The following is an 8,213-nucleotide window of genomic DNA, read 5'->3' as shown; positions in this document are numbered from 1 at the left end:
GCGAAGCCGACTGCGTTTCTGGGTGTTGTTGACAAACGGTTTTCGCCTTGCATAGGAGAGTTTTAACTTGCACTTACAGATGTAGCGACCAACTGTAGTTACTGACAGTGGGTTTCTGAAGTGTTCCTGAGCCCATGTGGTGATATCCTTTACACACTGATGTCGCTTGTTGATGCAGTACAGCCTGAGGGATCGAAGGTCACGGGCTTAGCTGCTTACGTGCAGTGATTTCTCCAGATTCTCTGAACCCTTTGATGATATTATGGACCGTAGATGGTGAAATCCCTAAATTCCTTGCAATAGCTGGTTGAGAAAGATTTTTCTTAAACTGTTCAACAATTTGCTCACGCATTTGTTGACAAAGTGGTGACCCTCGCCCCATCCTTGTTTGTGAATGACTGAGCATTTCATGGAATCTACTTTTATACCCAATCATGGCACCCACCTGTTCCCAATTTGCCTGTTCACCTGTGGGATGTTCCAAATAAGTGTTTGATGAGCATTCCTCAACTTTATCAGTATTTATTGCCACCTTTCCCAACTTCTTTGTCACGTGGTACTGGCATCAAATTCTAAAGTTAATGATTATTTGCAAAAAAAAAAAAAAGTTTATCAGTTTGAACATCAAATATGTTGTCTTTGTAGCATATTCAACTGAATATGGGTTGAAAATGATTTGCAAATCATTGTATTCCGTTTATATTTACATCTAACACAATTTCCCAACTCATATGGAAACAGGGTTTGTACAAAGGGTGGAAAGGGTAAGGATGGAAAGGATAATGCAGGTATAAAGTAGACTTAAAAATGTACCATTGTAGCAATATAAACTATAACATATATGTAATATTTACATATTATATATACAGTATATAATATATGCTGATATATTATAATATAATATAACAACCAACTATTCTTTTATGGCCCTTTTTCGGCTTTGTGCACTGAGGCATAGAAGAAAAAGCAAAAAAGGTTGCAACTACAATTGTTCCGAATAAAAGATGAATAATTAAGATTTAGAAGAGACATAAGGAAACTTGTCCAACTCCTGATTAAGACGTGTGTTGTTGGATCATGTTTACACACACAACACCAGAATCTTTAAGTTGTGCAATTTATTAAGTGCCACATGAAGAGTACTGCGGTAAATAGGTAAATATATCATCACTTTTTTCCACACGTCCTGTGCATACATGGTAAATATATATTATTGCATACTGTTCACACATTCAAAGTAGTTGTAAATTGAAATAATCTGTAACCCCTCATAAACCACACAAAAGCAAAAAAAAAAGTCAGAAAATACTTCTTTTTTTTTCATGTTTTTCCTAATAAATTCAGTTTACAAAAAAAGGATAACATTTGAGGCGCTGTGGCTTAGCCTAGCGTATAAAATAAAATAAATCACAAAATAATTAGAGTCTGCAAAACAACGTGTGACTCTTTCTACTTCCTCTCTTGTTCACACATACGCACGCACACACACTCACTTACTTTATGTTTATGACATGCGGTCTGGGTTGGATTTGGTCCCTTTGTATCACCAAACTACTGTAATAAGAAATATGATCCAGATTGTCAGATGTGTGTTAAATAAAGTACAGTACTGGTATTGTTGTAAAGCTGGCACATGGAAAACCTCCCGAAAATTGTCAAAGTGAATTTGAAGTGAATTATATGAATGCCAATCAGAGTTGACTGTAATCAGGATAGAACATTCTGGGCCATGTTGCTGATTCCCCGGTCCACATGCCCAAGGTCCATAACAGAGTCAGTCGAGGTGGATCTTCAGGCAGGCCAGGGCCGCAGACTCACTGGCGAGGGGACAAGCTGGATCGCGGCGAGCTCTCTGGGCCTTGGTACCGCTGTTTGGCGTGCTTCTCACAGTACATCACATCGCCCACCCAGAAGTGACCTCTCATCCGCAGGTTGAGGCCGCAGTCCGAGCACGTGTAGCACTCGGGGTGACGGAAGCGGTCGTCCACGATGCGAACAGCCTGCGTGCTGCGGAGAGACCAGTGCGTGGAGTCAGAGGAACCCTTTAGGTCATGGGTAACAAACTCTGGCCCGCGGGCCAAATTTGGCCTGACATGTAATTTCACTTGGCCCTTGAGGCGATATCAAATTAACACTAAAGCTGGCCCGTCGATTATATTCAGCAGCGGTGCCGCGGTAACACCGCATTCACCGCTAATTATCATACTTGCCAACACTCCTGGGAGACTCCCAAATTTCAGTGCCCCTCCCAAAAATCGTCACGTCCGCTTTTCTCCCAGTCCAGCGAATGCTGGCCCAGTCACATAACATGTGCAGCTTCTGCACGCACACACATGTGAATGCAAACCATACTTGGCCAACAGCGATACAGGTTACACTGACGGTGCCCATATAAATAACTTTAACACTGTTAGAAATATGCGCCACACTGTGAATCCACACAGGTAGCGGGGGTGTATATTGCAGCCCGGAAGAGTTAGGGCTGCATGGGATTCTGGGTATTTGTTCTGTTGTGTTTATGTTGTGTTACGGTGCGGATGTTCTCCCGAAATGTGTTTGTCATTGTTGTTTGGTGTGGATTCACAGTGTGGCGCATATTTGTAACAGTGTTAAAGTTAATTATACGGGCACCGTCAGTGTAACCTGTATCGCTGTTGGCCAAGTATGCATTGCATTTACATGTGTGTGCGTGCTGAAGTCGCACATATTATGTGATCGGGCCGGGACGTTGTTGGAATGGATGAAAAGCAGACGTGACAGCTCGTGGAGGACGATAAACGCAGTGCCTTTAAAGCACGCCCCCAAGACTGTGGTCCGTGTGGACTACGAGGTATAATGACTGATGAACACCTTCGTTCGATAATGAGGGATGCCTCAGCTCAAAGCCTGAGCCCCGACATTAATGAACTAGCATCCAAGAAAAGATGGCAAAATCTGGCTTGGGCACATCAGATTAGATCAGTGTGTTGCAAACTGAGCAGTTTAAAGTCCTGAATGGTTGGTTTATTCATTGTTATTTTATTTTCTAATTTATTAACCTGTGGAAAAAGTTAATGTTGGTATTTACCTCAGAAGGTTGCAAATAGAAAAGAGGCATTACATTTTTATTTAAATTGTATTTGATATGCCTTTGATTTTTTTTAAATTATTATTATTATTATTTGAAACTTGATTTTGCATGTCACTATAAAGTTATATAAGCCTTGCTTGTTCAATATTCAATGCAAAACTTGTTTGGGTCCCTATTAAAAAGGTTAATTTGTTAAACCTTGGCCCGCGGCTTTGTTCAGTTTTAAATTTTGGCCGACTTTGTATTTGAGTTTGACACCCCTGCTTTAGGTCAATGTAGTCTAGGAGGATTGATGAATGTTTATCTTTTCTAACAGGAGTGTATTTAGACAAAAATAATAAACCGGTAGATCCACCTTAAGGAATCACACAACTCTAATATGTGAGGATGATTTGAAAGTTTAAAGTCTACAATACCAGATATGTTAGAAAAGGAACATTAAAGATCACATTCATCGATGTAAGGTGCATCGTCCACTGCCAGCTCTTACCCCTGGCCTTGTTTCAGTGCACCAGATGAGGCGAGAGTTGTGGCGGACTAGGGATGTAGCGATATGAACATTTCAGATCACAGTTCTCGTGACTAAAATAAACACGGTTATTATTATCACTGTATTGTTGAATGTGCTCAAAAAGCACTTATACACACACACTGAAATCTTTTTATTAAGTTGTTTTTTATGTAACTAAAATAGACAATGTTAGAAAACACACTATTTACCAACTTTTGTGTTTCTTGTGCTTTCCTGATAGTATTTGATCTGTTTTAATGGCTAAGCTTTTATGGTTTTAAACATTGGTTTGTACTGTAGCACTTTAAGATTTATTTAAATTAGAGATGTCCGATAATGGCTTTTTTGCCGATATCCCGATATTGTCCAATATGGATATCAACCGATACCGATATATAAAGTCGTGGAATTAACACATTATTATGCCTAATTTTGTTGTGATGCCCCGCTGGATGCATTAAACAGTGTAACAAGGTTTTCCAAAATAAATCAACTCAAGTTATGGAAAAAAATGCCAACATGGCACTGCCATATTTATTTTTGAAGTCACAAAGTGCATTATTTTTTTTAACATGCCTCAAAACAGCAGCTTGGAATTTGGGACATGCTGTCCCTGAGAGAGCATGAGGAGGTTGAGGTGGGCGGGGTTTAGGGGGGTATTGTAGCGTCCCGGAAGAGTTAGTGCTGTAAGGGGTTGTGGGTATTTGTTCTGTTGTGTTTATGTTGTGTTACGGTGCGGATGTTCTCCCGAAATGTGTTTGTCATTCTTGTTTGGTGTGGGTTCACAGTGTGGCGCATATTTGTAACAGTGATAAAGTTGTTTATACGGCCACCCTCAGTGTGACCTGTATGGCTGTTGATCAAGTATGGCTTGCATTCACTTGAGTGTGAAAAGCCGCAGATATCGTGTGACTGGGCAGCCACGCAAAGGAAGTGCCTTTAAGGTTTATTGGTGCTCTGTACCTCTCCCTACGTCCGTGTACACAGCGGCGTTTTAAAAAGTCATACATTTTACTTTTTGAAACCGATACCGACAATTTCCGATATTACAATTGAAAGCATTTATCGGCCGATAATATCGGCAGTCCGATATTATCGGACATCCCTAATTTAAATGAAAAGTATGCAATAAAAAAAATCTATTATTGTTATTTATGGCTGGCAACGTGGCGTCCTACAGTCCTTTAACGCACCGTAAAAACACCACTGTCCTGTATTTCTGAGTGTAGAGTGATCACTCTGTTCTAAGAGAGGACAGCTTGTAGGTTCAATGTACACAATCAAATATCTTAGTTGTTCAGGCAGTAATGTGTTTATATAACCTTAGATTGGGGTGTGTTGTTTCTAAATGGGGAAAGACAAGGTTTCCTGTTTTTATGTTAGCTTTTAAGCTAGCGAGCTGGCGCCAGTCAGTCCTTGAGTTTATCAAAGTGCAGTTATCAATCACGGTTTTTCGATCATTTTAAAATAAAACTAATACCGTCGATCGCAATCTACCAGTCAATCTTGTATTAGATACACACATAAAACAGTTGACGCAGGGTTAGATATTGCTTTGGTTTTTGGCTGAAACCAGGGATCTTAGGCTCAAAAATGTTAGTGACCACCGCTGTACAATATACTGTTTATTTATTTAAAATTCATTTTTATTTTAAAGGTTTTATTTTATTTTGATAATGCGGTTTGTTGATGTCTTTGTTTTTACTCTACTATGTGCCATGTTTGTGTCCGAAATAAAGACAATATATAATAATGATGGTGATGATGATGATGATTATGTTTATTTACCATGAATTGATTAAGTTGAAAAACCTATTCGGGTGTTACCATTTAGTGGTCAATTGTACGGAATATATACTGTACTGTGCAATCTACTAATAAAAGTTTCAATCAAACATGTAAAGCAGGATTATGGAATGCATCAATATTTTCAATTCTATTTCCTATAATTTCAATAACAATTCTACTTCATTTTCACTACTTCACTTTGGATTCATGGGACTGAGTTTAAGGGAATTTAGGAGACTTTCCCAATTCAATTTAGAATGTTACACTGAGCAGTCATGGCGGAGAAAAACATGGCCATGTTGGAGCAACCTCCCAGTCACTACTAAAGGTGTATAGCTCCACTAATGGACATTGGAGTGTTACTTTCAAAGGCAAAATTAAAGTATTGCTAGAAACATAATTTTATATGGGACTTTATTGTATTATATGTATAGTACATGTTCCAAAAAGAAAAAAGCATAAAACACCACCAGAATTAGAGATATTACAAGTCAAAGTGATGAAGCTTATTGTTACGCTCATCACTTGGTGTAACTAAACATGACCCTATAAAATGAAGGCAATTGCATTTTATTGATATTTGAAATGTACTCAATGTTTATAAATTAATATTTAAATATACTAAATGTAAAAAAAGGGAATAAATATTCAAAATAAGATCATTAAATGAAATCTAGTCTGGTTACGCCATCATGAGCGCAACACAAGGTTGTAAAAGTTTCAACTACAATTCTAAATAAGATGTCAAAAGCAAACTGAAATCAAATACACACAGCTTAAAGATTGATCAATACCTATTTAAATTTAGTAATACATAAATATGATGATTTATCAAAATATAAATATAAATATACCTGAACAGAACGCTCATGATGGTTACGCCAAAAAGTAACGCTATGAATCGCGTTTTTCCAAGTTTTTGGGGCATTTTTATGCTATTTCCAAGCATCTCCTTTTTATTATCGTTGATTTTAAATGGTCAAACTAATGCATATTATATATGCATGCCCTAGTAAACAAAAAAAAAGTCATACTTATTTTGATTGTTACATTTTGAAGTACATTTGTGCAGGTGGGTGCGAATGTACCCATTACCAGAGCTGTACACGTAGGGATGTTTCTCTCTTAAACTTAAAAGGGGTCATAAATGGGACTTGTTTTGAAGACGTGGACAACAAAGGATTTGTCCCAGTTGTCGTACTGACATGGGGAGTTTACCATTTATCATGTATAAGATTATAAACCTTGTAAGGCAGGGTTCTCAAACTAAATTTACCTGGGGGCCACTAGAGGTCGAGTCTGGGTGAGGACTTCAGAATCACATTTTAATTACGTAACTACATGTGTTAACTACTTTTACCAGCAGCTACAGTGAACATGAGCCATGGTACGCCTTAAGTAATTATAAATGTAAAATTGAATATAAAAATTATGAATTTCGACACTGTAAACTTCCCCAAGACACTTCAGCTTGCTTACAGAAAGTTGTTCCATTTGCTAATGTGTGCTTGTTGTGCTGTCATTTTTGTGCTTCATCGATATTGTAGTTGGTGCTCTTTCTAATGGGATTCATCATATATTTGACTATCAGCCGCTAAAGGTGCACGGGCCGCAAATACACCTAACGTTCCTTCTACGGTGCGCGCCTGCTCACGTGTCCTCTGCGCACACCATGTCGCGCACAAAATAAAATCCAATATGACCTCTAAACAAAATAAACAACTATTTGCTCTGTAGAATTTTGCAACGCGACTGAGTGATAGGTGACAACATGCAGCCCTATCGGTTAAAACAGTGGTTCTTAACCATGTTTAATTATAGTAACGTCTGTCGAGACGCTTGAAACTAGACAGGAATTCCATCCATCACTTTATTGAACAGAACGGTTTATATTCGGCCGTAACCACACCAAAAACATTAGTAAAATAATTCTATAGAAAAAGCAGTTATTATCTGGCGTACAAACCAGGCCAAAACCAACTCTTTGTTATCTGTCATATCAACAGCAGCCGCTCCCGCTCTCTCACCTGCACCAACAGACGCACTCATGGCACATAGCCACTGATGCATTTATGGCCACACAAAAAGTCGGACAACTCCAACACCACACAAAGTGTAAATGCCAGGTCGGTACACTATGACTCCTTGATCAGATGTGTGCTTATTATACTGTCATTTATTAAGGATGTTAATTTATGAAAAATCATGAAATGCTGTTCCTAAATTACAGAGATGCAAATAAAAATATATATTTTACAGAGAAAACGTTACACTTGATCCCATGCTTACATTTCATTGTGCATCATGAGAATGTTTTAGGGGAACTAAATAAGATCTCTGAAATGGGTACATATTTTTTCAGGAGTACACTGCAAAAACTGAAATCTAAGTAAGATTAAATATCTCAAATAAGGGTGATGTTTGCTTATGTTCTGTCTGATAAAATACTTCCTCTCACTAAGCAGATTTTATGTTAGAGTGTTTTACTTGTTTTAAGGGTTTTGGTCCTAAATGATCTCAGTAAGATATTACAGCTTGTAGCTGAGATGTTATGACCTATATTGAGTAAAACATGCTTGAAACTAAAATATCAACTGTTGCAAAGCTGTATCATCAACACTCACAAGTATAAAACTACTTTTTTAAAGTAATAATTTCTTATTTTAAGCATGAAAAAAAAAAAGATTGACACAATTGTGTCTCATATTAAAAGAGATTTTCAATGAAACAATAGAAAATACGCACTTATAAAGTAGTACAGTTGGCACAGTACAATAAACGGACAGTTAATATTTAAACATTTCACATGTGACATTTCAAACCATTTTGAACAGAAATAGTTCA

The 8,213-nt window shown here is 37.8% G+C and overlaps 1 protein-coding gene across 2 annotated transcripts in view; it reads right to left on the bottom strand.

Moving 5' to 3' along the window:
- Positions 1–1,103: 1,103 nt before the first annotated feature.
- pdlim2 (PDZ and LIM domain 2 (mystique)) overlaps positions 1,104–8,213 on the bottom strand; it is a 64,481-nt gene continuing 57,371 nt past the window's right edge. For both annotated transcript variants that reach the window (XM_072914339.1, XM_061986258.1), the window contains exon 10: positions 1,104–2,007. In XM_072914339.1, coding sequence (XP_072770440.1) covers positions 1,815–2,007 — 193 coding nt within the window. In that variant the 3' untranslated portion in view covers positions 1,104–1,814. The remainder of the gene's footprint in view (positions 2,008–8,213) is intronic.

Source organism: Nerophis lumbriciformis, linkage group LG12, assembly GCF_033978685.3.
Source record: "Nerophis lumbriciformis linkage group LG12, RoL_Nlum_v2.1, whole genome shotgun sequence".
In the NCBI taxonomy this organism is placed as follows: domain Eukaryota; kingdom Metazoa; phylum Chordata; class Actinopteri; order Syngnathiformes; family Syngnathidae; genus Nerophis; species Nerophis lumbriciformis.
The sequence above is the reverse complement of the archived record's forward strand: the minus strand, read 5'-3'. Positions and strand labels throughout refer to the sequence as shown.